Source organism: Galendromus occidentalis, unplaced genomic scaffold, assembly GCF_000255335.2.
Source record: "Galendromus occidentalis unplaced genomic scaffold, Mocc_1.1 scf7180000077430, whole genome shotgun sequence".
In the NCBI taxonomy this organism is placed as follows: domain Eukaryota; kingdom Metazoa; phylum Arthropoda; class Arachnida; order Mesostigmata; family Phytoseiidae; genus Galendromus; species Galendromus occidentalis.
In genome coordinates, this window is record NW_003805418.1 from 140,466 (window position 1) to 165,763 (window position 25,298).

Genomic DNA, 25,298 nt, shown 5'->3' on the forward strand with positions numbered 1-25,298 from the left:
TGAGTCCCCATTACGCAGAAATTCCTTATCGTGCTAGGGTCCGATGCTGGGACGAATCGCTGAGCCCGAGTCCGCGGTCTACCCATGCTCATGTGATTACATCATTGCGGTGATTCATCGGCTACACAGCGGCTTTCTTCGGCTCCGTACGACCAATGGTACCTCCGTTGGAGGTACCATTCTCTAGAAGGAGACCTCCGCAAGCTGAATGGTGGTAGAATCCAATTGGGCTTATTCAATGAAAAAAGGGTTTTCAGTCACTTAAGCATACTTACAGTTGAGCAGCCACCCTGAAACTTCGCACATAGTCCTTTTTCGCGGAAAACAGTCCGCAAAAGAAAAATCAGCGATTTTGTCGATATAGTTTTCGATCTGTGAAAATCGTCATATATCTCCGTCCCTAGTGATCCCTTTTCCGATCTGACTAGCGCAAATGAAAGCTTTCAGACTCAGCTTTCCAACGCGCCTTCGATCATCGCTCTACGACGAACCGTTCCGGAGATACAGCTCTCTGAAATTGGTCGCCGAAGCGATTTTCAAAAAGGGGCACATTTCCTGCGAGACCCTTTTCAATGTTTTTGCGAATAAAAACTGAACGGATCGACCGATTTTGCTCTGCTTGGTCTCAAAATGCTCGTAAAAGCCTCCTCTATCGAATTGTCGAGGTCAGACCGCTTCAAAGGTCCTAGTTTTTCCGTCAAGTGCTTTCTAAGAGGTCCCTCTCCCACTTTTTTCTTTTTTTTTTAGTTTCCGATGGCTCTAGCTCAGAGACCACTGCTACGAATCGCACCAAAACTCGGCCAGGCATAGCCCCAACCGAGGTCTATCCGCCACCAAAGTTTCATCGATCTAGTCCACTCAGGGGCGGAGCTAGAATTTTTTGAAGACGAAAAATGGCAAAAAATCGAAAAATTGAAATTTCGGAAAAACTAGACCTGATGGAGAAAATCTGTCACGAAATTCGGAGTCAGCGCCCCCGGTTTACCCCGAAATAGCTTTCACTTTCTTTGTAACGCGAAAAAAGTTTTTTTTGTCGAGCTGTGTTACTGATTCCCTGGACTCGAGCCAGACGCTTTCAACTCTTCCCTCCTATCTATCCCGCTCATGTACGCTCAAACTTATGATTTCTGCAGTGACTACACGTGTAACGTACATTGAATGTTTCATTTGAAGAGATAGTACGTACAAATCCTTCCTCCCGGAATCGATAGTTACAATCTCAATAACGCCTTTATCCGTCATTTTCGTCGTCGTCGTCGTCTTCATCGTCGTCGACAACTTCGAAGCCGACCTCATCGTCGCCTTCTTCTTCAGTGTCGAGGTCGGAGTCGAGTTTTCCGATGCCCCGTTCGTTGGTTTCGTCGTCGTCCGCATCGGAAGCCATGTCCTCGTCGGCGGGCTCGTCCCCATCAGCGTCCCGCTCCTTATTCCCCTTTACACCAGGTTTAATTTTTGCTTTTTTATCTTCATCGCTGTCGTAGTTTTCGAGGACGTCTTCATTTGCCTCGCGCAGTTTCTGCTCACGGAGCTTCTCGAACTTCGCGAGATAAATGCTCAGCGGTGTAGTTCCTGGAAAAAAACGAGCGTAGTTCCCATTATCTAGAGTTCTTTGCTCCCTACATCTAGATAGAGGAACAAGTTTTGGAGCATACCTCTCAGTTGTAGCTCCAGCGCAGCGACTTTTTCTAGCTCTTTGATCGCTAGACCCGCGTGTTCTCTGGTCTTCTCTATGAAGTTCGAGTTTTCGTGCATCTTCTCCAGCAATTGTTTTATCTGAAAGGGACACCGATCAAGTTTCTTCCTCTTCTGAAACGAATGGTTCCTATGCAAGAAAGCGAACGATGGTATCAAACGAGGCCCTACCGTGGTTTGGTGCTTTATGACCTTCAGTTTGAGTTTCTTCAGTTCGATACTGGAGGCGACCACCACCTCGGGGAACGATAGCAGATGGCTGATTCCTGCGGAACCCGATTAGATATCGATGATTCGATGGAAACTCTGGTCTATGGCTCGGCCGCCGGACAGTTTCGGCTCAAACGGTCCCCATTGAGAGTTGACCGACTTACCTGCTAGGTATCCGAGAGCTAATTCTTGGAAGGATTCTATGAGGGCGTCTCTGAACGCGCTCTCCTTCACTTGCTTATCGCTCACCCGCAGAGCACAAGACAGGTTCATGGGTTTCATCGAAACTACCTGGGGAAGAATATCATCGACTTATTCGTCGCTTTGACAAATTCGAATTTAGATGAATGCACTCCGGGAATCGGTTTGGGAAGCAATCGGGGAGGTAACATTGAGTAGGTACTTTTGGCTTCTGGTTCCAACGGACGAGCTTCAGCGAGGAAACTAGCATCGGCAGGATCGGAACGAAAGTTGTCGTTTCTGTGGAGAGCTCGATCACTCCGCGGATGACGTGTAGTCGAAGTGGGATGTATTTCTCGCTCGGAATCAGATTCAGCATGCCAGTCGCCACCTGTTGGGGTTTACCAGCACACTGTCAATATCCTGAATTCGTGAGCAAGAATATTGTCTACGATCCTCGCGCTGAGGTCCCATAACTGTACCTGAATCACTGGATATATCAGCGGTTCCATAGCTTTGGTGCGCACTGTTGCCAACAAATGACACCACAGGAGCGTCGAGTGAACAAATTGCCAGTTGTATACAGACTTATGGGAGTCTTTTTTTTGACGGTCATTGCGGTTCGCAGCGTGATGGCGAGTTGTCTAAAAAGGGGAATGATCGATATCAAATGACGGCTCGAACTTGCGGGCGCCATTCATGTTGCAGCGCCCTCGAACTTTCCACATGTCTACCGAGCTCACCTTATGTACAAGAAAGAATGCTGATATGCAACATTTGGTCTCAGAGCGTACGCCTCTACGAGACTCCGTCGCATGAAGCTAATCAGGGGCCAAGTTTGCGGAGAAGTGAATTTGCAGTTCGAGACGTAGGATAAATACATTTGCTTGAGAACATCTTGGAAAGTTGCATCGTCACCTCCCCGAATCAAACGGATCAAACAGAGGAAGGCAACAACCCGAACGCTTTCTTCTCCGGTCGACCAGAGACGCGACAGACATTTCAACACTCGTTTCTCGACCTGTGGGGGAATGAGAATGCCTTTATGTAGGTGATGTACGTCTACTCATTTCTCTCGAGTGAGAATGCGAATCGATAGATCGGAATCGATCAAATCGTCTGATCGATGTGAGCAAGCATTCGGACCAATCATACCTGCGGTCGAGCGCGGACGAATGGCAGCAGGAGCAAGAGATGCCTCAAAAGCGACAATTGGAGTTTCTGCTGAGTAATGCATCCCACGAGTTTCAAGAGGTCGATCATGTACAAGCTCATGGGATTCTTGATCTTTTTCCAGCAATGTCCTGAGGGGAGAACGTTTCCCGGCGATTAGAAAGTCATTCGAAAGATCCCGGCCGGATCGGATCGGAAGTCCGAGTTCGAATGATTCGATTCAAAAATCACGATATTCAGATATCACAATTGAGCTACCTTTCGTTGGATCGATCATTTTTGACCCATCTTTCGGAACCACGGGAGGCGGCAGTTTCATAACCTGGGAAGACGAACATGTACGTCAGAGAAGCGATTCGCCTTGAAACAACAGATAGTAGCAGTCTGACGCTTTGCGGGAAGAAGCGCGCCGCAAAAATTCCATGTACCTTGTGAACTGCTGGCAGGAGCTCTTCCAAACACGCCAAAACCACAGCATTGAAGAGACCCTGACCTCTAACGCTGTAAAGGGTTTTCGCTCGATCGCCGGAGGCTTCGCTGACGGCGCCAGTGAACATTTGAGTCAAGCGCTTAACCTGGGGAAAGAAGTCGAAGGATTAGAGAATCCCCTCCAGTATCATTCATCCGTCAAGAGGGTTGTAAGAGAGTCGCCGAGAAGAAAGAATCGAGGACATTGCGGTTCCCGCATGCTCATGAACTCACTTGGTGTGTGTCAGGTCTGCTCCTCAGCTGATCCAGGAGCTGACGTAGACCCTTTTCCGTCAGAATCTGAACTTTTTCATCGATTATGTCGTCATCGTCGTCATCGGACAACTCGATTCCTTCCAGCTCGTCGTTCTCCGCTTCTTCATTCTCATCGGCGGGACCTCCGCGTGGCTTGGCGACAACCTGCGACAATACGGAAGCGTAATACCGGAAGCTCCGAATCTTCATAGGATGACTAGTCGATCGTGAATCATCTTGTGCTCTTATAGCGAGTCTCTTGTCTGCCTTCCTGGCGCCATACCTCATCGTCTGATTGGACGTCGTCAATGTCATCGATGAACTCAGCTTCCGATCCAGAATTCTCCTCGCTACCCGATTCTGGTTCAGGTGACTCGATCTTTTCAGGAGCTCTCCCTTTCTTGAGCTTCTTCGCCGCTTTACCCTGGAGACGACAAAATGGTTCCAGACATTCGCCTTGATTCGGAAAAGGCGAAGAATGAGGATTCCTCATTTCGACCCACCTCAGGTGCAGTTCCCTCTTTCACCAACTTCTCGCGCTTCTTTTTCGGTTTGTTCTTGCCCTGCTCGGTATCAGGCTTGGTGGGTTTTGAAAGTTTAAGAGAGCCGTTCCCAGCTATCTTCAATTTCGGATTTTTTGACGACTTCTTACTCTTCTGCAAAATATGGAAGGATCTTGGGTTAAAGGCTGCGCGGAGACATCGAGAGTGGAGGACTAGGACGCGATCTTTGGTATGCCATCCCTGAGGAAGTTCTGGCGCTGATAATCTCAAATGTTTGGAGTACCTTTTCCTTTTTCGGGGCCACTTCATCCTCGTCGTCAGAGCCGAAGCCTTTCTGCATGAACTCCGTGAGCGACATCTCTCCGACGTCCTCATCTTGTCGACATTTCCTCTTACGCGATTTCTTCATCTCGGACACCATCTCGGAGGAGTGTGAATAGTTCTCGATCGACTCAAGCCTCTGAATTCACGGTGAAGTTTGAGACACGGCGGAGTCAAGCGATTTTAATGTACAATTCGAGAATCGTTCGACTTGTCCAATGGAACGATTGGCGGCGCTGCACGTGCCAGAACGTGTGTTTGTTATTGTCCTGAGCTCTCTCTGCAGCTGCTGCGGAAACAACAAACACTGCGCGAGACGGATCCTCTCAGTTTGACAGATAAGATCGATTCTATTCCAGCAACCAGCAGGAGATCCTCCAAAAGCTAGGGCGACGGTTCAGTCCTCCCATCCAAGCTCACATATAGTGCAAAACATGACGGAATGATGAAGCCTGCTTGCGCGATCCGGCGGTCGGTCGGCTGCACCTAGCAGAGAGAATACTGAGAGGGTGTGTGGGTTTTCGAGCTGTGCCATTTGACCGCAAGGCAAAATGGCGGGTGGCCTGTCGTCCGCCGCCTGCTAGACTAGGTAAGCGTGGCGCGCGATCTGGTACCCGAAAACGCGGGGTCGCCGTCGCAAAGAAATTCGGAATCTTAGGAGAGCAGAAACGCCTCTCCTTGACATCACGATGATTCGTTCACCTCTAGGAGGTATCTCGGTTGCGGAGAGCAGTGTCTAGAACCCTACAGTGTGTAGTGCCCCCCCAGTGTGTAGATACACTGACGGCGGGAAACTCTCCGTCGGCTACTATTCTCTTTCGGAGTTTTTTCATCCGGCTCCAGGGATCATAACTCACGAAGAGCCGTTCTTCTGGTGGAGGAATAGGGACGGGCAAGAGGGTCCACTCTCGAGTCGGCATTCAGAAAAACTTATTCTTTTCTATAAGTACCTGGTTTGTCGGTGCGGCATGATGGAGAAAATCTTCGTCGCCATGAGCGCTCTGAGTCCGCATTCCGATACTAGAAATCCCTGAAATCCCCAGCGGATGAGCAGGGAGCTCTATGAGCATTATCCCGTGGAAAGCTTGGGTCTCAGCGAGCCGTCCCTAACGATCTGTGTAGTCCATGCTGCTCATCTGTGGCATCTGCACGGTCTCGGGTTGCTATGATCCCAGCTTTCCGTGAAGGAGGACCAAGAACTTCAAGGAGTTCAAAAAGAGAGCAGGATGAGTGGAGCAGAGATTGTTCGCAAACTTCGATGCATGTAAAACATCTCATGGGCATACAGTGAGCTAGCTTAGGTCACCGCGCCGATGGTGCCGATTTCACTGGAGCGCGGCCAGTGAGCGTAGCACCCAGTTATAACCGGAATAAAACAATCGAGTTTGCGTCTGAGTCTGAACGACTATCCTGGTTGACAATTCAGATAAGAAGGCTCGTCGATTAATTATCGGTAAGCACCCATCCGCCTGAGCATCCATCGTTTCTGGAAAGCCGAAGCTCCAGGATTCTTTGCTGCCATAACCCACTTCTACGGATTTATCGCTGCTCCTCGCCACAATCTTTGAAGGAGGTTCCCTGAAGCATCAAGTGACGGCTCTAATCGTGTGTTTTACTGTAATGTAATTTATCCCGGACGTGACCTGACAGATGTGAGTCATGCGCACCGATGGCGCGGCGTAGAGCACTCAACGAGATGTTGAAAAGAGTTGACGCGCATATGAATTCATTGGCGAGACTTCCGCACTCCATTTCTTCTTCGTAATAAAGCTTGTTGCACTCCGCGCGGACTTCGATGAGAAAGTAGCGGCTCAGTCCATGTGGTAAAGGTCTGGATGGAAGCCGCTCCGGCTAGGACTACCTACCTACTGCTGCTGCTCGCTGACTCAGCCAATTCGGCTGAAAACTTCTGTGTCAATAGAAGATGTTTTGGATGCGGCGCAGCCATCGAACTTCCTCGTGCGTCTCGATACTCTGGCATTACGTGATATGGCATTGAAGAATAATTGATGATAGGACATCCAGCTCTCGTCGGGATTCGACTGGAATCTTCATGTGATTCCATTCAGTGGTCCATCGATCCTCCATGGATTTCGGACTATACCGCCTCAGACTTATTGGAGCTTGATCTATGAGAACATCTGAATTCGTCCGTCTAGTCCGATTCCTCGAAAATATTCGGGAAACTCCCTGTGCCATCCCTTTAATCCGGTGGGGAATGCACGGCTCCTATCGAAGTCCAGCCCGCAAACTTCGAACTGGGATTCGTCGGAGAGAGTCTGGTTGGGAAATAAGAATTCGTGCTCCTACTTCGCTTCTTCCCGAATGCGTAACACCATACGGACAAATAGACGGATGGACGAGACGACTTTCTGAATGAGTAACTGACAACACGGATAGGCGGACAGACGAACGGACAGACGGCCGTGCTCAATTGCGTGCCGGCAGAGATGTGGACCGCCCAGGCGACGACGGAGCAACTATCGATCGGAGAGAGTTTTACAGTAGAACGGTGATCACAGTCACCTGTCACCATTACGAGCGAAATCTCTCAACCATGAGGTGGTGTCTGCTCGTTGCCATTTGCACATGTCTCGCGCGGGCGGCTGTGCCGCCTCCTCCTTCGACGACGTCGACGGAGGAACCACCGACAACGACCTCGACCGTGACGCCGAGCGATAAGAGCGTAGAATCTGGAGCCAGCAGCTCGGTCGCACCTCCGACGGTGACCAGCGTTCTGCCCGTGAGCTCGACCGAGGCCCCAGGGAATGTGACCGCGCCGGGGAACTCTACGGATCCACAGTGCAAGAGCGATGAGAAAATTATCGAAGACGTGAGTAAAATGAAGTTCTCGGGAGCCGACCCGGATATTTAACCGTAGATGCCGGATGTCGGTTTTCTGAATCAGTTGAGCATTTCTGGGACCGTAAAGCCATGTTCGGAGTCATCTTTCTGACATTGCGATCCTTCAACGATTCGGGCTAGTTTTCGAGCGAGCTTTTTCCTTGGGAAGGTCAGGAGAGTCAAACCCATTATGTGACCCCGGGTGTTCAGAGAGATCTTATCCATTCAGATGAATATCAGCCTCAGAATATTCTCGGAATTCATTCACTTCGTCGAACATTTTGCCTGCTGAAGACACTTCCGGTTGTCGACAGAAGCGACCGATTAGAAATAAGTCACGCAATTTGTCACCTTGGCTCGACTTCGGCCATAACATGCGATAGCCCTGAGACTTATCCAATGTTGCCGAGCGAGAACACGCTCCTTTATTCGCGTATTCTCCGCTATGTCATGTTTTCGACGTTTCTTCGGGCTCCGACAGCCTCCACGACATCCCCGGGCGCGCGACGAAGCGGATGGTCTCAGCTACCCCGACTATTTCTCTGACGTGGAATCGCTCGTGTAATGTAGATTCGATTTTAGCGAGTCAGACAGCGAGAAATTCCATGCCGTCTCTTCGGACATTAGGATTCTCGATCTCCCGCATACGTATGCAAGACGTGCGTAATTACAATGAGCTGAATCGATCGGAGACGTTCGGTTCTCATACTTGCGAGCCGGATTCATTTTCGAGCCTCAAGAGCGTTCATATTCCCCGGGTCCCCGAATCAGACCACAACTGGGGCGAGATCATTCCCACGGTCGAACTTCGGAAGCGTTCGCTGGTTGTTCCGAGCTGGATTGGTGGAATCTAGACTCAAGAAAGCCGGTATACAAGGAAGTCTCATTTCTGCGAACCCGGTCGTAACGGACACTCGGTTGCTTGGTCCCGGACAAGCTCATGGAACCATCAATGTCGGGTGAATCGGCTATAGCGGACCCTATAAGGGACTTCCGGATATGAATTCCGAGCACCGGTCTTACCACCGGAGGAAATTCAGGAGCGATAGCGTATTGAATTCGCGAGGTTTCTCGGCGCGTCGTAGAGTAGGCTGCAGCGGTGTCTCCGATTATTTCTCCGGTCCATTCCGAATTAGGACCCGTCTTCGGACGATACGGTCACGGACTTCGGTTAGAAGAACCATTTCAGCCAGTCGCTTCGAGTGCATTATACCGAGGTTCTACTGTTCGTAGATAATATGGTGATTCAATTTGATTGATACCGGGACCCCGGATGTTTCCTGCTATCCGAATCAAACTCCGTCTTCAGGGATTTCACGCGTGACTTGCGGGGAACGCCGGCGGAAACTCCAGAAATCTTCTGAGAGCCCCATGGAGTTGATGAAGTGAAGTTAGTGAAGCGAGGCTCGTGAAGGTGTCCGTGTGAAAGAGAAGTTGATGGAAATTTCCTGTAGGAGATTAATTCGAGCGTATCTCATGAAATTAAGTTTATGGAGTCGGTGTCCATGAACTTGGAGCTCATGCCATTCAAGTTCATGAAGTGCAGCTCATTCATGAGATGCGCCTCACGAAGTGAAGTTCATGTACGGAAGTCCCTGAATTGGAGTCTATGGAGTGAAATTCATTTTCTGAAGTTCATTATTGTAAACTCTTGAAGTGCAGTTCATGAATGTAGGTTCTAGAAATGAGCCCACGGAGAGAAGCTTTCCGAGTGAAGTCTTCCGGGCTGAGTTTGCAGAGCGAAGATTTTATGTTGAAGTTCATAGAGTGACCTTCATGGTGCGGCGAAACTTTCCCGACCCTCCGTAGAGTCATTTTCTGAACGAAATCTGCCGCACTCGAATTCGTGGATTCGAAAATGATGCTCAGCCTACGTGAGATATAGTGCAGGATGCGAGAAAAATCCCTCCTTTGGTAACACGATTCGAGTGCAGAATTTCCTCCCTCCTCTGAGACTGATTCGATTCAGAGTCATCTTCGACTCCCTTCTTCAGGCAGCCTTCGGCAACAGCCTTCAATTAAGGGCTCCCGCCACAATGTATCAAGTGTCGACCCATCACTGGGCTCCAAAAATGATATTGTCTGTGATCAAAAAGTATGCGCAAGGGATTGAAGCCGGTGGAGAGATCTTTCGGGCCGAATGGATGATCGTTGATCCTCTCCGATCATACTGTGTATATTCCCAGTATGCATAGATCAGACGACCGCGGTGCAGGGGCGATCTCTCTAGTAGGTCCATTCGTGTGATATTCTCCTTCGCTTTGTTTCCTTCGCTGTTATTTCTCCTTTGTTCCCACTCCTCCTGTAGAATTCTCGTCCTCGCAATCATCCTCGTTGTCATCGTGTTGTCATCGTATAGCCCGTAGTTGTCATCGCGCGATTTACTCGGCCTCCGGCGAATTGTCACATTCCAATATCACGTGTTCCACAGTTTCCCCGGCCTAACCACTTCCCTGGCGGGTCGCTTTGATGTTCCTGAATATTTTCTCGATCGTAAGCATCCAGCTCTCGCATTGACAATTAGGCGGCTTCCTCGCGTTATGTCGTATGGGAGCTCGATAATAACCCTCGCAAAATGGAACTCCTGATTCTTCGGCGTGATTCTCAGTTCTCCCCGTCCTATTCACTTCGTTCGAGTTAAAGTCGATTCTTCCATGTTCGACCGGCTCGATGACTGACATACCATTAAGAATTCGAATCGGGAGAACATTCTGCGTCACCGAGGGATCACCGCCAAGTTTCGTCTCAAGAGAGACAACGTCAACGGTCGATAATTCCCGCAGGTGATTCTGATAATTCCCGTAGCTCGTTGGCGAGAGATTCTCCTCCCGAGAATCGGAAATCCATGCCAGCAATTATTCGATGAAAACGGGCTGTGGTACGAAGTTTTTCGACATGATGCAACATCCTAGAGATATTTGAGTACTGAATCCTCGGAAATCGCGAAGGTGAGAGCATTATATCCTTCCAAACGAATATCAGAAATCCATTCAATAATCATTCCGATTTGACGAAGCTCCTGCCAACGACTGAGAATCTCTTGTGATGCTCTTCGCTTCCGATGCGACACAACCTCTTCATTGTTGCCCTTCGTTCCGTTCGATTCCTAGTGACACACCTGGCCGACGAGATCGAAAGCATCGGAACAAAACGAGTAACCTCTAAATAAGCATCACACAAAAGAGCAGAGAGTTCTATTCAATCTCTCCTCCTCTCAACGTCTACCCATCCAGTCGGATGACAAATCACACCGCACAACTTTGAAGAGGAAATTTTTGTCAGGAGATTCACGGTATCCGGATAAATTGCATTATCTCGTGCTCCACTCGCGAAGCCACTGTATAAAAACAACCGGAGGCGGTGACTATGATAGGATTCGACTTCGGATGTGTCTGGAGAGACGTAGCGGTGATATCGAGAATTAAGATGCCCCGGGCGCGCGAATATCACGGTCAGCTCCCGATGAATCCTGAGCGTGATGGGAATCTCCGGGAATTCCGTGAACTCAGGAGGCATAGTAGAAGCAATCACATCAATTCTGACGTTCTCTGACGTCGGGCCTGAATGGTTCTTCCGGGAGGCCGGAATCCGGGTGATCCTTCCCGGAGCTTTTCAAGATAGGGATAGAATCGTCGAGTCTTCCGTCGTCATACGGGAGAAATACCACGACCTTTTGCTATTCGAGCTCGCCAAGATGCTGGTGGCGGCTGATTGGTATGGCAGGCTCTGCATCCCTGATTCACGATTCGCGCGGTGCACCTATGAACCTCGGAGCTCGCTGGAGAGAGCTTATCTGATACGAGCCCTCCTTCTGGGAGATGGTAATGTAGATTGGATTCTGTGCATTGAGCTTCAAAACTGCTTTTCAGACGACCAACTGTCACGTCCTTTGTTCGAAAGGACCCTTATTCTACTATTCGGCGGGTCGGAAACCCAATGGTACCGAATGCGTGATCAACAAATACGTCGAAGGAACGAAACACATAGAATCTACGAAGCCGGGCGATTGTCTCAAGGGTCAGTGTGTCCCTAGGAACGACACTTCCACGGCAGCAGCGTCGACACCATCGATGACCGTGACTACGGCACTCCCGACCGCCCCCCCCAGTTCATCCGAGACTCAATCACCCCCAACAACAGAGGCTGCGGTTTCCAGCATGGCAAGCGTCGAATCCTCGACGACAACGTCGCCGTGAAGCTGACGGATTCCCCAAATGATATGTCGAATGAAGAATATTCTAATCATCTCTCGTACATATTTTCATTAGTAGTCATGTCCATCGTCATATCAATCATTTCCGGATCCACCTCCGCAAGGGTTTAATTTTGCGAACATCAACATAGGGTATTTATGGAATTCGACCGTCTACTCCCGAAACAGACTACGGCTAGTTCTTGTACTCGTTCGATCTTTCGCGATCCACACGTGACTTGAAATAAGAGCTAAATAAATTCTTGTGCTCGGAATATCGCTCGGCTCATATCCATTCAAATCAATTCGTCCAGCTGATACATAGTTTAGAAGACGCTGTGTCACTCCTCCTATCATTTGATCTCACGACGCCGACGTGGTGGGGCGATTCCGGCAGAAGCCTCATCTCGTCTATCTCTGCCGGCACGCGCATCTTCCTCAGCGTGTGATGACCTCTCTTCCCGCAGCGAGAGTAATAAAGATTTTCGACCACAATCTCAATGGAGTTCCCTTTCCACGATCCAAAACGTCGATTATTTCTCAGTGGACGTAGGAATCCCTGATCTACCTGGAGTCAGCGAGGGGATCGAGTGCAGATTTCGCTCGATTTCTCTGCATTATCTCGGAACCGATTTCGACAGCGTGCCGTACGGAGCAATTGGCGGTTCCCGATGTGCGAGAGTGGAGCAGGAAGTTGATGTAGCAATCTTTCGACGCCTAGAGTGCAGAGAAGACGCTCCTCTGTTCGCGCCTGGTTGTTGTGGTTCTCGTGTGGACGTGGCCAGCTTCGAATTTCCGCCGAAGAGTCCCCTACTACCTAATTATAAGTGACTCAAAATGTTCTTACGCATTCAAAACTCGCGAATGCAGCCCCTACGGAAATGCTTGGTTAATTCGAGAAGAGCTTTTGCGTCGGCCGATATTTACACAACGGATCCGATAGATCCTTCAGAAGCGAAGTTCGGCAAAATCTTGATCGCGAACAGAGGTGAAATTGCGTGCCGAGTGATAAACACCTGTAAACGCATGGGAATCAAAACCGTCGCGATACACTCGGATGTTGATTCAAGATCCCTCTTCGTGAGGATGGCTGACGAAGCTTTCTGCGTGGGCCCAGCACCGACGAGGTAAATCATGCGCAGAACTCGTAGGGGAGAAATGAGCACTCGTTCGAACCTCGGGGACCAAGAACTTCTCTCTGATTCCACGGAGCATTCTTCTCTCATTATGAACCTGTCCGGGCTCCCATCCGGCAGATCTCCGACTATTTTCACCTTATTTCCTCCAGTCAGTCCTACTTGAACGTCGATGCTATTTTGGAGGCAATCAAAAATTCTGGAGCAGAGGCCGTACACCCCGGATATGGTTTCCTGTCCGAAAACACGACGTTCGCAGCTCTCCTGGAAGAAGAAGGAGTCACATTCATCGGACCCAACTCCAAAGCCATAGAGAGCATGGGAGACAAAATCATGTCGAAGAAGTTAGCCAACCAAGCGAAGGTAATCTGAAAAGAATCTCGATAACAATGAGAAGACAAGCTCCCATTTCTGAACTGATAAAGTCCGCAGGTCTACCGATCCAATGTGAATGTCCTGGTGTGTTCCATGATTGAATAGTTTTAATGGTCCCGACAGGGAGGACGGTCAACGTCAAAAACTAATTAATCCCAGTGATGTCACAGGTCAATTGCATCCCTGGCTTCGACGGCGTCGTAGACACCCCGGAAGAGGCGATCAAAATTGCCAAGCAAATAGGATATCCTGTGATGATCAAAGCTTCGGCAGGAGGCGGCGGCAAGGGGATGAGAGTTGCTTGGAACGATAAAGAGGCCGCGGAAGGTTTCAGGTGCGTCTCTGGATCAGGCACCGCGATGGGAGTACATGTGTTCGATACGACCGCTCAACTCCCAATCTTGGCATTCCAGATTCTCGAAGGAGGAAGCGGCTGCTTCTTTCGGGGACGATCGCCTGTTGATCGAAAAGTTCATCGATAAGCCCCGTCACATCGAAATTCAATTCATGTGCGACAAACACGGGAACGGAGTGTATTTGAATGAGCGAGAATGTTCGATACAGAGGAGGAATCAGAAAGTCTGTATTAGCCAGAAGGAAACATTCATCTCAAATTGATCTCGACTGGCTCCGTTCCATATACGCCAAGTGACCCTCGCGGACCAGGCTTACGAAGAGGATCGACTGTTTTAGGTCATCGAAGAAGCTCCGTCGACGTTCGTCAATCCCGAGCTCCGGAAAGCCATGGGTGAACAAGCCTTGGCCCTTGCTAAGGCTGTTGGTTATGATTCGGCAGGAACGTGCGAGTTCTTGGTCGATTCTCAGAAGAACTTCTACTTTCTCGAGATGAACACCAGACTTCAAGTAGAGCACCCGATCACGGAATGCATTACCGGAGTCGATCTCGTCCACCAAATGATACGGGTAGCGAAGGGCCACCCGCTACGAATCAATCAGAGTCAGGTACTCTTGCACTCCAATCGAATTCGCCCCGACCTTTTTATCCTTTTCAATACCGGAATATGAGAGCGGAACTCGTTCTGAGTTAATGAGATCAATGAAGCACGAGTTCCTTCCCCCAGGTTCCGCTTAATGGTTGGGCTTTCGAAAGCCGCGTTTACGCTGAGGATCCATTCAAAAACTTCGGATTGCCTTCCATCGGGAGGCTGCACCGCTACATAGAGCCTACTAATATACCACGGGTCAGGTACGATTTTACCCCTGGCGGCGAGACGCGAATAGGTACACAGACATCCATATGAGGGTCATGACTCAAGACGCAATCTCATTAAACAGGTGCGATTCCGGAATCGTCGAAGGGTCCGAAATATCGATTTACTACGATCCCATGATCTGCAAATTGGTCACCTATGGACCGACGAGGGAAGACGCCAGGAAGACAATGATCTCAGCCCTTGACGAATACGTGATCCGTGGAGTGAATCATAACATAAGCTTATTGAGAGCGATCATGGGAGAGGAAAGCTTCATTAGAGGGGACACGGACACCGGCTATCTGAAGAAAATCTGGCCCGACGGTGAGTTCATCGAGGCTGTTGCTATTGCCGAATGGGAAGGTTCCGAAGCATGGCCTCCTGAAATTATAACTCATGCCCCTTCGTGGAATAATCATATGCAGGATTCACGGGCATCCCTCTCACGGTTGAGACCAAGAATCATTTGGCCGCAATCTCGTCCTGCGTGTACGTTCAAGACGACATAACGGCGAGTTCCATTCTCTCCTCGCGACGGTTAGAAGGCACAGACGGCGCTTCAAGGGTCTGGGAGGTCCAGGTGAGAATAATTCTCCGGATGATGATCGGATCGAGAATCGAATGCAATGACGGCACAACCCCGTCAACATGAGACCCTGGCTGAGCTCGATGTGTTCAGGAAAAATAGTGGGACTCTATTTTACTCAGGTGGACATTAAGGACGAACGTGTTCGCGCGTCGGTAATTAGGTCCTCGAACGGGAGGTATCTCGTCAATATCGATGGGAATCACCTCGAAGTTTCGCTGCCGGAAAGTCTATCCCAACCCACAATCCCCGTGAGCGTCGGCGACGCGAACTACGTGGTCCAGGTGCCAACGAGGGATTTCGCGGGGAATATCCGCTTGAGGTTCGAGGGAACCGCTTTCGATTTGAAGGTAGTCCCCACGGAGTGCGCGGAATACCTCCAGAGGATGCCAGAGAAACCGAAACCGGACGTCTCCAAACAGGTCCGTTGACGTAGATTGCCGAACGATTGCTTTGAGGAACCCACGACAAGAGCGAACGTTCAGATTCTTTCGCAAATCGTCTGTGTCAATGACGGGCTCCATAGAAGATCCCTGTCTCAGCTTCATTAGAGTTCGCATTTCCGCAGGTGGCAGCTCCCATGCCTGGCTTGGTGAAGTCCGTTGCTGTGCAGGTCGGAGACGTCGTTGGAGAAAATCAAGAAGTATGCGTAGTGGAGGCGATGAAAATGCAAAATTCTCTCGTTTCCCTCGCGATGGGCAAGATAAAAGCCGTGCTGGTCAAGGAAGGCGAGGCGGTAGAAGAAGGGCAACTCCTCGTCGAACTTGAATGAGTTCTCAAAGGTGTAAATCGACGAGGAGCGAATCGCTGATTGATGTCCAGCCTCTGTCAGATCGGTCGATTCAGAGCTCACGGATATTTTAGACACATGACTCTCGAATTCAGGAGCGGTGGATATATGACTATGGGGTCCTTCTTTTGGCTGTACATTATTTGTACAAAAATTCATCTGGCGGTTCCTCTCTGAGAGAGGGACAGCCTCGAAGTTTTAAAACTGAGAAGCGGCGGAATCAACGAACAGTGAATCGCTCTAGTCTCGGCGAACATGGTCGACCGCCGCTGATATAAACGAGAAGGACGCGACGCCGGCGGTTAAATAAAATTGAAGTTCCTGTCGGGTCACTGGAGGGTTTTTCCTCAAGCTCGTGACTTCGTCATGCTTCTTAGGATATCATGGGGGTCTTCCTTCAGACAATCATAGAGCAAAGAGAGATCGATAGTACGCCCGGGAACCGACTGGAGGCATGGCGATTGCACCGAGACTGCACGGCCCTCCCTCACAGGGAGTCAGGCCAGACAAATATCCTCTCCCTCTTCGCTTGTGGGTGAGATGAAGATACGAGGGAAAGGCGAGCCGCGGAAACACAATGAATACGTTTCCTTTTCTATATCACAGATACTCCAAATTTTATTGAGCAGAATTTCATTATAAATGTCCCAAGGATGGGTCGGGGAGCTGAATATTCTGAAGAAGTATCGTCTTGCTCGTTGTTGCACGTGAATTCAAGAGAGCTCACTGAGCAAACTTGCATGGCGATACGCCCGAGAGGATCCGACAGAGTTTCCCCTCGGGATTCCTCTCTCCCCTCGTCATAGATAGAAGCCCTCGCACTATTGAGAGTCATCCATCGGTTGATTTGGAATGATTATCACTGACAATACACCTAGGCCGACACCTGGAAAGTTTTCGAGGTCATTCCACGGGATATCAAGGGTCCTCGACGTTATCCGACGAGCATTTAGGCGGATCTCACCGTTCAGGTAGTAGATTTCATTTCGAACACACAATTATTAGAAATAGCTCTTCCAGGCTTCTCGATTATCCTTCATGTTGAGCTTCTTCAGGCTGCAGAAGAAAATATTGCCAATGCACATAGCGGCGGAGAGAATCCCTCGTAGAATTCATCCGAGAAGACTTTCGACCATGCCCCGCGGGCGGAATCGTACCTGTATTGGCGCGGAGACTTCTGGAACTCATTCACCAGCTGAGCAAGTGTTTTCCCGGCTGGGTTAGGATTGCTCGAATGAATTACTATTTTTTTCTCGGGCAACTTCATGATTTTAACAGCTTTCGATGAAACTTTTGGTTTCGATCTCTTCGGTAGCACCGCACGGATTGCATCACCTACGCCGGGAAACGGGGAACGATGTTGGTAATGCTACATGGTTCGTTGAGCGCATCTCGCATACATGGTACCATATGGGAAAGGAGCTCGATAGCGCGGCCGACCTACCGACTTTGGTTCTCACGCCCGCGTACGGTTTCCGGAGCTTAGGGATTTTCGAGGTCTTCTGAGCCTTAGTTATCGATTTCCTCAGTGACATTCGACGCAGGGAATCTGAGCGAGCGAACGTATGAGAAAGACAGCGTCAAGTGGAATAGTCGCCTGACAAGATACATTTTGCTCATCGATTGAGGCACTTGAGTGGGATTCACCATTACCTCGGGGCTCGAATCGGATCCTCGTCGCCTTTGTCAGGGATCTCTTGCGCTTGGGTGTCACAGTGGGATGGGAATTTTTGAGCTCCTCCGTCTCCTTAGCGAAGACTCTCTTCGATCGCAAGGGTGTCGTCTTAGCCAACTTGACATCTTCGGGATCCACGCTATAAGTCAGCGGTTCTGCTGGTGGGAAGCTCCATCGCCCCCATGCGTGACGTCTTATGCAGGCTGTGAACATATGATTATAGTGGAAAGACTTCCGGATTACTCGGGACGATCGGACCGGGAAGGAATACTCATGCACCTTGTTTGGGAGTGTTTTCGTCTCGCATGTCTATCGATCGAGCGCCGACGCGACGGGTCCTCGGAGGGACGAGGGGCGGCTTATTCAGAACTTGATTCACGGGCGTGACTTGCTCATGAAGTTGCGCTCCCTGAATATCCAGCAATTCAATTTAGATTTATCCCAATGCCTTAGTACCTCGGGATAGGAAAAATTGTGTTCTAGAGCCTGCTCACATCATTTTCCTTCTGGGCCACGACCGGCTTGTCTTTCCGCTGAGGCAGGAACCTCTCACGAAAACTTCTAGCTCGTTTCTGAATATTTTTCCTCGCGGCTTCTGTCATGGATACCCGTTGGACGGTCGCCGTCAAACTGCTGAGGAGGAAAAGACTCCGCTGAGTTCCATCGAGGGTATTCAGTTCGACCCGGGGATATTCTCACATAATATGCGATTGTGCAGGGGCCCAAGGAACATCATAGGTCCGATAATATCGAAGAATTACCGTTAGTTACTGGATAATATAGTTAGTTCTCACTTTTTCGTCAAGGCGGTCTTCCGCAGCACCTCTCGCTTCGCACATTGTTTGACGCGATCGAAAAAGACATCTACTTTCGGATCATCCTCGAAAGTGTTGGGACAGGCGATAGCGTCGAAATCGAAGACTTCTTTGCCTCGCATGTTGCGCAACGGGGACTCGAGCCTTCGTTCAATAATGTAAAACCAGATCACGGAAGCCCGAGGGTCTCCTCTCTAGAACGATAGTGTATCGAGGTAAACACCGAGATGGATGAGCACGTCTGCATCGCTCGACCATCTTTTCTGCGCGGAAGTCGTTCCCGAATGAAAACACAGCTGAGGTCCGACGTTCTCATTTTATCGAACACCCTTCGCTGAGTGAGATTCCCGGTTTTCCGCTTAACCATGGCCCCCGAGGCAAGTAGACACCACTGTGCATTGGCTTCCCTCATCTCGACCGTGAATGTCTTGAGCAGTTACAAGTGAGTACGGAGAGATAGCCAGATGAAGACGACCACGGTGTTTACGGGAATCTCGTGACTCGAACACAACCCTTTTTAGACGCATCCAGCATGACAAAGTCGCCAGGAGCTGCTCATTCATCGAAAGGATGCAGCCTCAATACAGCGAATATCTGATCAACTACCATCGCTTCCTGCACACCGTGAGTGTCGAATGTCTATCCTCTTGACTCATTCGCGGTGATATCATGTGTTCGCTTCTAGACTGGCGCCTATTGGAATTGAGAAGAAAATTTCACCCCGTACCCCACAGGTTCGCGTTGGAGTGAACCAGAACTTCGCCTTCCTGCAGGAAGTCTTGGAGAATATACCGAGAACGCTCGGCTCCATGATTTACATTCCGCGAACGTTCGAAATCGACCCCAAGTCCAAACCCTCACACAGTGAGGTTGAGGAGCTGCTGCTTGTCCTCAAGGAAGTGCGACGCGAATGGAGTGCGGAGGGCCGAAGTGAAAGGGATCAGTATTATATTCCGCTTTTGCAGCGAGCTGAGGCGCTTTTCCCGAAGCATAGAAGCGATGTTAGAGTATTGGTTCCAGGCCAACGCTTGGGTCGACTCGTTTTCGAGCTCGTGAAGAGAGGATTCCGCTGCGAGGGACATGAAAGTTCTTATCTGAGAGCGGCTTTCGCATGTTTTATTCTGAGCAATCCGATCCCGGACAATCATTACACCATCCATCCTTTCCTCCATTGCTTGAGTGCTAATCTCCGAGACGAGGACAGAACTCGAATGGTCCATTTTCCGGATGAGAATCCGAACGCGATTCTCAGTCAGAGCAGTCTTTGCTCATTTGTTCTCGGGGACTTCACGAATGGCTATAAGCATCAGGCCGGAGAATGGGATTTGGTCGTCACCTGTCTCTTCCTTCAAACTGAACCGAACGTGATCGGATGTATGGAAGTAATTTTCGACTGCCTCCGGCCAGGAGGTCACTGGTTGAATCTCGGATCTTTAGCAAGCGCATATCACAAGAGGAAGAACCAAGCGCTCCTGACACCGAGTCATGAAGACATGAGGCATATAATCGAAGAGATCGGATTCATCGTGACGGAGGAGGGTACTGAAATCCGTGGCACCTTCTGTGCGACTCAGTCTTCCATGCGGCAAGTGCAGTATCGGAACGTGCTTCTGGTTTGTAGAAAGCCCGCAGATGTAGGAGTCCAACAGGTGAAAACGGAAGTGGTCGAGGACGTTTGAAGCTGAAGAAACTCTTTCCCAATCCCTCTCGAACTCGGAAAAGATCCTAAAACTATATGGAATGCAAGTGACTAATCAAGAGTGCCGATTGATATACTAACCCGACGCGCGAGACGAACAAAGTGATGGATTTTAGGTGGAGCCTGCATGTAAATAAGCGATGAAGATGTTTTCCCGAAATAAATTCGACGAGACGCTCTTTCTAAAAGTGGGAGTATGTCGAGTAAGTCACAGCGTTCAGGTGATGTTCTCATTCGTGTGTCCGTGAGCATACACACATAAGAAGTTTATCCATGACTATAGGGCCAAGGGGACCTCATTCATTCAGAAGTAGATGAGGGCAGCCAACTCTCCGTGCTCGTTCACACTGACGGGGGCTCCTCGAATCTTTCAATGGCATGCTATACGAGAGAAGAGCTTGGGAAGCGGTATCACCAGACCTCTGGAATCATCCTAACAATGATCAGGGTTGAGAACTCTGAGCTCGCCAATCTTCCTGAACATCCTTGATCAAAATTATTGTCCAGAGTTCCAGAGGATTGCGTGCAAACTTTAACAGCGTAGATTAGTCTCCTCTCGCGAGGCAGCTTTGAGTTGAGCATGTCTCCAAGCAGCCCTCCTATAGTTTTCGCATCGATCTTTAATATCCGGATGTCCCCGCACCCTATGGTTCCCCGATTCTTTGAAAGACCAGTCCTTCACTATGATGACGGATGGTATTGAAACCACACATGAAATAGAATGCGGTATAGCTCGGAGCGGCCTTCCTAATGAATGGAGCGGAAGATACAGTAGAAGGGATCTCCGTTGACGGCGAGCTCTCAACCGAGACGCGTGGAGCGTATTTTCAAGATCGAGATCAGTCTCCGAGAAGCCTCGTTTATGATAGCCACCTAATCAAAGAGCTCTAGGAATCTCACGATTCTTGAATGTTCTGACCATTCAGATCGCGCTGATCCGTCTCGTTACACAGCTCTCAATCTCGGTAATACCGTTTATTTCCCAATCGACTTTTCCTGAGCGCGGCGATGGAAATTTTCGCATGAAAGAGTGACTGCTTGAGAGTATGATTGTCGAGCGCCAGTCGAGTACAGCACAGCCAGCCGCGGAGATGCATCGTTTCGGAGACGCAGTCTTCCTTTCGGGGAGGCCAACCCCTCGATCGATGATTTCTGAGAATGGGAATCCAGCCCCACACGCCGTTTCGCGCCACTCACGGCAATCGGAGCGTATTAGTAAACAAGGCAGCGGCCGCCAACATGGCGAAACTGAGAGAGAGGAGGTTCGGTCAGGGGGAACTGCTAACAGAGGGCCGTGAACAGTTTCGCGATGACTTCGACTGCATTGCGCGCGGTTCCGGCTGAGGTGGTAAATGACACCACCTCGGACTCGAAACTCAGGTACATTATTATGTTCGGAGCCCCCTTGGTCGCCGGAATCGCTCTTTACTGGTACATGGGCAGGAGGACGGAAACGAAGAACAAAGTGTCAAGCGTACCGAAGAAGGACATTCGCGCCGAAGCACAGAAGAAAATTGATGATCAGATCAATTCGCAAGTAAGCTCATAATCCTCAGAAAAATTGAATCGGTGATCGAGAGCTCTCCCGACACGCGGATCGTGTCTTCGGGAAAGAAGAAACTCGGAGGATCTGCGTTGACATGCGCCATGCGGTCGTGTTCGAAACCCGCCGTGGCCTCCGAGTCTCGTGGTATCGGCATCTAGATACCTACTATATCCCGTCTCGTACGTGAAGCTTGGAACTTGATCAGCCCAATGGCTGCGTAATCGATCGTTCGGATTCGATTCGAGCTATCGAAACCTCCTCGATCCTGATGTGTGTCTGTTTCCCCCACGCCGAATCGGTCGTTCGTCGTTATCCGCGCGTTCCATGCCGTTGGAAGGATCGCTCCCGTTGCACCCCCCGTTCGCACTTGATTGGTCCCCGAGCAGAAAGCTGTCTCTTTACTTCTGTACTGTGGCAGAGCAGTCGCTGGTAACCGGCCTCATCTAACGGGTTTGTGTTTCTCCGGTCGATCAGGATCCCAAAGAGAGAGCAACCGGTTTCAAAAACAAAGGCAATAACTTGTTCAAAGTTCGCAAGTATAAAGAGGCGATAGAGTGCTATTCTGAGGCAATCAAGGTTGGTTGAGGAATGATTTGATGAAGGGAATCGAAATTCATGTCCATCAATTATTCTTTCGCTAAATTTACGATTATGCTTTGCCAGGTATGTCCAATAGACAAAGTGGACATGCTCTCAACTTTCTACCAGAATCGAGCAGCTGCCTACGAGAACCTGAACATGGTGGACAACGTTCTGCAGGACTGCACGAAAGCTATCGAGCTGAACAACAAGTTCGTCGACGACTAACTTTCTTACTATAATCGTCGGAAATCCTCTCTAAACCCCATCATCGAAAGATAGCGCTTCTCGCCGATCGACATGATGAACGATCTATCATCGATGTCTTTCCCCCGCCACAGGTATTCTAAAGCTTACTTTCGCCGAGCGAAAGCTTTCGAAGAAAAGGGTGAGCTGCAGAAGTGCGTTGAGGACGCAACCGTTTGCGCCGTTCTAGAACAATTCCAGCACGCCAATGCTTTGCAATTGGCTGACAAGGTGAGAATCGCGGCTATGATTGCGAATCACCGGGGAATATATAGCGTTTGGTCCCCAAGGTTCCCTCGAGTGGAGCCCGCGAAATATATTTGATACCCCTGCAATCTAGAAAGGACGTGGGATCACCATCGGAGCCTCATGATGACGTCCGATTGTGATTTCTTATCATGTTCTGTTCACTCTCCGCCGATCAGGTGCTCAAGTCCTTCGCATCCCAACGAGCCAAGGAAATCTTCTCGACCAGAAAGCCTGATCTCCCGGCTTCGTCTTTCATCCGCAATTTCCTCAAATCGTTTTGCGAGGATCCGGTCATCCACGATCTTGAAGCGAAGCGAAGAAACGAGCCGTCAGCTGCCTCTGGACCGCCGTCCGGCTACGACCTGGCACTCCAGGACCTCCTTGAGGAGAAATGGGACCAGGTGATCAAAGTCATCCACGCGTATACTGCTGGGATACCTCCTCGGGAGGGAACGCGAGAGAGCGGAGGGAATCCGATTCAGTGGCTCGTGATTCTCTCGCGCGTTCGACGTGGAAGGACTGGACCTGAGAGATAATTTGGAATTCCAGGTCGAAGGTCACTGTACGGAAGAAATCAGACAAGAACACGATAAGGAGAAACTAGAGAAGGCTCTCCTACTTCGAGCCGGCTTATGCGTCCTGTCCGGCCGCATCGACGATGCAGAGAGAGACGTAGATACACTTCTCTCCAGAGAAAACGTTAACGTCAAGGTATGGAAACGATCCGTATACAAGGCACTCCGATGAAAGAGATCCTGATAGAAATTGGATCATAGCCGCCATGGGGAACATCGTAGAGTGAAATCGTTCCGCCCTTAGGTTCGCGTTAATGCTCTCATCAAGAAAGCCACGGCCGAGGTCCATCGCGAACAGTATGAGCAGGCTCTGGCAACTTTCGAGAAAGCCGTTGGACTCGATCCCAACAATGCCGACATTTACTTGCACAGGTTAGCCTCGTCTAGATTTTTCCTCGATCCCGACCAAGATTTTTCCGATGACAAGACCCCGTCGGTCGGAAGAGATACAATACGTGAGCCTTGCATCTCAATTCATTCTGAGTGATAAGGACGGCAAATCGCAGTCACTTACATCCATTCGAGGAAGGATTCGTCCGAGTGATTAATCGACCCAATCTCTCTCATTCTTTAGGGGCCAAATCTATCTTCTCTTGGATCAGGTCGATCAGACTTTGAGAAATCTCGAGCTGTCAGCTTCGCTGAGACCGGATTTCGTGTCTGCTAACGCTCAGCTAGCCTACAGCAAATACAACTTCGGGAAACGCTTCAACGATGCGCAAGCCGAGAAGGAAGCGAGAGCTATGTTCAAAACATGCATGGAGAAATTCCCCAATGCCGCCGAAGTTTATTTCCTTTACGCACAGGTAAATGTCTCCGAAACTCGACCCCACCAATCAACGGTCTTCGGGCGGGGCTCTCGTCGCATGAGCTCATCTCGCGAGGATTCAAAGCCTCGATTCATGCTGACGGTCGCTTTGGTTGTATTTTCAGCTTTTCAATGAGCAACAACAGCTAGGGGAGGCAGAAAAATACTTCAAGAAGTTCATAGAACTCGAGCCTAGGGACGCCTTAGGCTGGGTGCATCTGGGAATCGTTACGGTCCAATCGGGCCAGAGGGACAAAGGCGTCGAAATGATGATGAAAGCCATAGAGATCGAGCCTAAATGCCAATTCGCCTACGAAACGCTCTCGACGTTCCTGATGCAGATGTGAGTACCACAAATTTTCCCTCATGTATATCCTCGCCCGAATCGGACAGAGGCTTCCCTCGCCGCTGTCTCGGGGAAAATCTCACGCTGGATGCTTTCCAGTGAGCGTTCGGAGGAGGCTGTGAAGATGATCGAGAAAGGCATCGAGCTGGCCCAGAGCGAAGGCGAAATCGCTCATCTGATCGCGTTGAAACTCTCGAGTGAAGTCCAGAACGTTGCGATGCAGAGACTCGGCAACTGAGAAACGAGCTCTTTACCCGTCCGGTGGAAACGACTCGACACACATAGCGAATGAGCTAGCGATCTCGACAACATTGATTCCGTGCATCACGGACGCGAATTCCAAGATATTAGCTCCGGACTTTGATGATACCTACGGAGTGAGGTCCGGAAACCCCTTGCGCATGGAGTGAGTTTGTTGGAATCAAATGACACAGTCCGGGAAAGAAGCGTTCATCAGAACGGATAGAATCATCGAGCGGCTATCATTGAAGCGAGCGGTTGAACGACTGAGGGGAAGGATTGATTTGATTTTCCGAGAATGGGGATACAGCGGTTGAACTGTTTCAAATGAAACAAATATGTCCGACAGTGATTGTCGGACGGGAGTCGATTGTTCTGTGGCACGGGCAGGTGAACCACCAATGGTGGTGGTCTGCTCGGCCCACTGTTGAACGGAGGTGCGAATTCTCGCCCTCTCTTGGCCATCGTTTATCCATGATTCTTGAGCAGTTGCAGGTGCAGCTCACGGATCGCTCTCTAGAAACTCAATTTGGCTGAAGCGGGGGATGCTTGCTTTCCGATATCAGCTGGGTCATTGTGCT

The 25,298-nt window shown here is 49.8% G+C and overlaps 5 protein-coding genes across 5 annotated transcripts; 4 read left to right on the plus strand and 1 right to left on the minus strand.

Moving 5' to 3' along the window:
• Positions 1 to 1,159: 1,159 nt before the first annotated feature.
• Noc2 (Nucleolar complex protein 2) lies at positions 1,160 to 4,890 on the minus strand. Its single transcript, XM_018639302.1, is given in 15 exon segments — positions 1,160 to 1,569; positions 1,653 to 1,773; positions 1,864 to 1,958; positions 2,067 to 2,193; positions 2,306 to 2,473; positions 2,565 to 2,689; positions 2,692 to 2,726; positions 2,826 to 3,103; positions 3,238 to 3,386; positions 3,514 to 3,577; positions 3,684 to 3,830; positions 3,958 to 4,143; positions 4,262 to 4,402; positions 4,482 to 4,634; positions 4,765 to 4,890. Coding segments are annotated over 15 exon segments (2,253 nt in total). The 3' UTR covers positions 1,160 to 1,231.
• A 2,455-nt stretch (positions 4,891 to 7,345) lies between these two features.
• LOC100899221 (endochitinase A) lies at positions 7,346 to 11,917 on the plus strand. The gene is made up of 2 exons (XM_003742706.2): positions 7,346 to 7,635; positions 11,516 to 11,917. The coding sequence occupies exons 1-2, from the start codon at positions 7,360 to 7,362 to the stop codon at positions 11,840 to 11,842; spliced, it is 603 nt and encodes a 200-aa protein (XP_003742754.1). The 5' UTR covers positions 7,346 to 7,359; the 3' UTR covers positions 11,843 to 11,917.
• A 758-nt stretch (positions 11,918 to 12,675) lies between these two features.
• On the plus strand, positions 12,676 to 16,124 carry LOC100904084 (propionyl-CoA carboxylase alpha chain, mitochondrial). The gene is made up of 10 exons (XM_003742741.2): positions 12,676 to 12,965; positions 13,127 to 13,337; positions 13,520 to 13,683; positions 13,763 to 13,928; positions 14,043 to 14,312; positions 14,432 to 14,556; positions 14,646 to 14,887; positions 14,989 to 15,143; positions 15,272 to 15,571; positions 15,718 to 16,124. The coding sequence occupies exons 1-10, from the start codon at positions 12,676 to 12,678 to the stop codon at positions 15,919 to 15,921; spliced, it is 2,127 nt and encodes a 708-aa protein (XP_003742789.1). The 3' UTR covers positions 15,922 to 16,124.
• Positions 16,125 to 18,711: 2,587 nt separating this feature from the next.
• On the plus strand, positions 18,712 to 20,145 carry LOC100904366 (carnosine N-methyltransferase). Its single transcript, XM_003742743.2, has 3 exons — positions 18,712 to 18,871; positions 18,951 to 19,053; positions 19,164 to 20,145. The coding sequence occupies exons 1-3, from the start codon at positions 18,795 to 18,797 to the stop codon at positions 20,106 to 20,108; spliced, it is 1,125 nt and encodes a 374-aa protein (XP_003742791.1). The 5' UTR covers positions 18,712 to 18,794; the 3' UTR covers positions 20,109 to 20,145.
• Positions 20,146 to 21,436: 1,291 nt separating this feature from the next.
• Positions 21,437 to 25,267, plus strand: LOC100899363 (translocase of outer membrane 70). The gene is made up of 10 exons (XM_003742707.2): positions 21,437 to 21,665; positions 22,149 to 22,250; positions 22,338 to 22,465; positions 22,595 to 22,730; positions 22,925 to 23,149; positions 23,298 to 23,459; positions 23,568 to 23,695; positions 23,898 to 24,129; positions 24,257 to 24,474; positions 24,577 to 25,267. The coding sequence occupies exons 1-10, from the start codon at positions 21,438 to 21,440 to the stop codon at positions 24,713 to 24,715; spliced, it is 1,698 nt and encodes a 565-aa protein (XP_003742755.1). The 5' UTR covers position 21,437; the 3' UTR covers positions 24,716 to 25,267.
• Positions 25,268 to 25,298: the final 31 nt, after the last annotated feature.

Bases quoted from the DNA above. Each gene is read 5' to 3' on its own strand.
- LOC100899363 (XM_003742707.2), top strand. From the start codon at position 21,438: ATGACTTCGACTGCATTGCGCGCGGTTCCGGCTGAGGTGGTAAATGAC. The intron at 21,666-22,148 runs GTAAGCTCATAA...CCGGTCGATCAG, and splicing joins ATGATCAGATCAATTCGCAA to GATCCCAAAGAGAGAGCAAC. The intron at 23,696-23,897 runs GTTAGCCTCGTC...CTCATTCTTTAG, and splicing joins GCCGACATTTACTTGCACAG to GGGCCAAATCTATCTTCTCT.
- LOC100899221 (XM_003742706.2), top strand. From the start codon at position 7,360: ATGAGGTGGTGTCTGCTCGTTGCCATTTGCACATGTCTCGCGCGGGCG. The intron at 7,636-11,515 runs GTGAGTAAAATG...ACTGCTTTTCAG, and splicing joins ATGAGAAAATTATCGAAGAC to ACGACCAACTGTCACGTCCT.
- LOC100904084 (XM_003742741.2), top strand. From the start codon at position 12,676: ATGTTCTTACGCATTCAAAACTCGCGAATGCAGCCCCTACGGAAATGC. The intron at 13,684-13,762 runs GTGCGTCTCTGG...TTGGCATTCCAG, and splicing joins GAGGCCGCGGAAGGTTTCAG to ATTCTCGAAGGAGGAAGCGG. The intron at 15,144-15,271 runs GTGAGAATAATT...TATTTTACTCAG, and splicing joins CAAGGGTCTGGGAGGTCCAG to GTGGACATTAAGGACGAACG.
- LOC100904366 (XM_003742743.2), top strand. From the start codon at position 18,795: ATGGCCCCCGAGGCAAGTAGACACCACTGTGCATTGGCTTCCCTCATC. The intron at 18,872-18,950 runs GTGAGTACGGAG...AACCCTTTTTAG, and splicing joins AATGTCTTGAGCAGTTACAA to ACGCATCCAGCATGACAAAG. The intron at 19,054-19,163 runs GTGAGTGTCGAA...CGTACCCCACAG, and splicing joins ACCATCGCTTCCTGCACACC to GTTCGCGTTGGAGTGAACCA.